At 45.7% G+C, this 538-nt stretch overlaps 1 protein-coding gene across 1 annotated transcript in view; it reads right to left on the reverse strand.

Annotated features, from left to right (window-relative positions):
* The window catches only part of LOC119593728 (discoidin domain-containing receptor 2-like), a gene marked incomplete at its 5' end in the record, with an annotated part of 119,890 nt that overhangs the window by 3,187 nt on the left and 116,165 nt on the right, over positions 1-538 (reverse strand). The window contains 1 exon segment of the mRNA XM_037942702.1: positions 3-152. Coding sequence (XP_037798630.1) covers positions 3-152 — 150 coding nt within the window.

Below are 538 nucleotides of genomic sequence, written 5' to 3' on the forward strand. Positions count from 1 at the left end.
ACCTTCCTGGCCTCGTTGTGGTAGATGTATGAGACGTTCTCGATGACCTGCTCGTCGGTGAGGTCCTCGTAGGGCTGCTCCCTCGCCATCGTCAGGATCTCCCACAGCGTGACGGCGAACGACCACACGTCGCTCTTGGTCGTGAACTTGCCCTGCGGAACCACCGAAGGAACACGAGTTGAGATCACGAGGTGGTTGCTTGGTTATGTGGTGAGTGCAGTGTGGTGAGATGTTTATTATGCGTGCTTGAGTTGCGCAGTGTGGAGTAGTGAGGACTCGCATTGTTAGGGATTGTGTATGTAATGTAATGTGATGTGTTATAAAGGTGGCGTAGTGACTATTGTATTTGTGTAGTGAGTATAGTGCAACTAGTGACTGTGTAGTGTAGTACAGTGATTACGTAGTGAGTGTAGTGCTATGAGTGTTGAGTAGTGACTGACTGAGTAATTAATGCATGATAGTGAGTGATTGTGGTAAGATTTTTGAAATGTTTTTTCTACAAAAAAAGGTGTCTCATGATAAATAGATGCATATTCTT

Source organism: Penaeus monodon, chromosome 32 (assembly GCF_015228065.2).
Source record: "Penaeus monodon isolate SGIC_2016 chromosome 32, NSTDA_Pmon_1, whole genome shotgun sequence".
Classification (NCBI taxonomy): Eukaryota; Metazoa; Arthropoda; class Malacostraca; order Decapoda; family Penaeidae; genus Penaeus; species Penaeus monodon.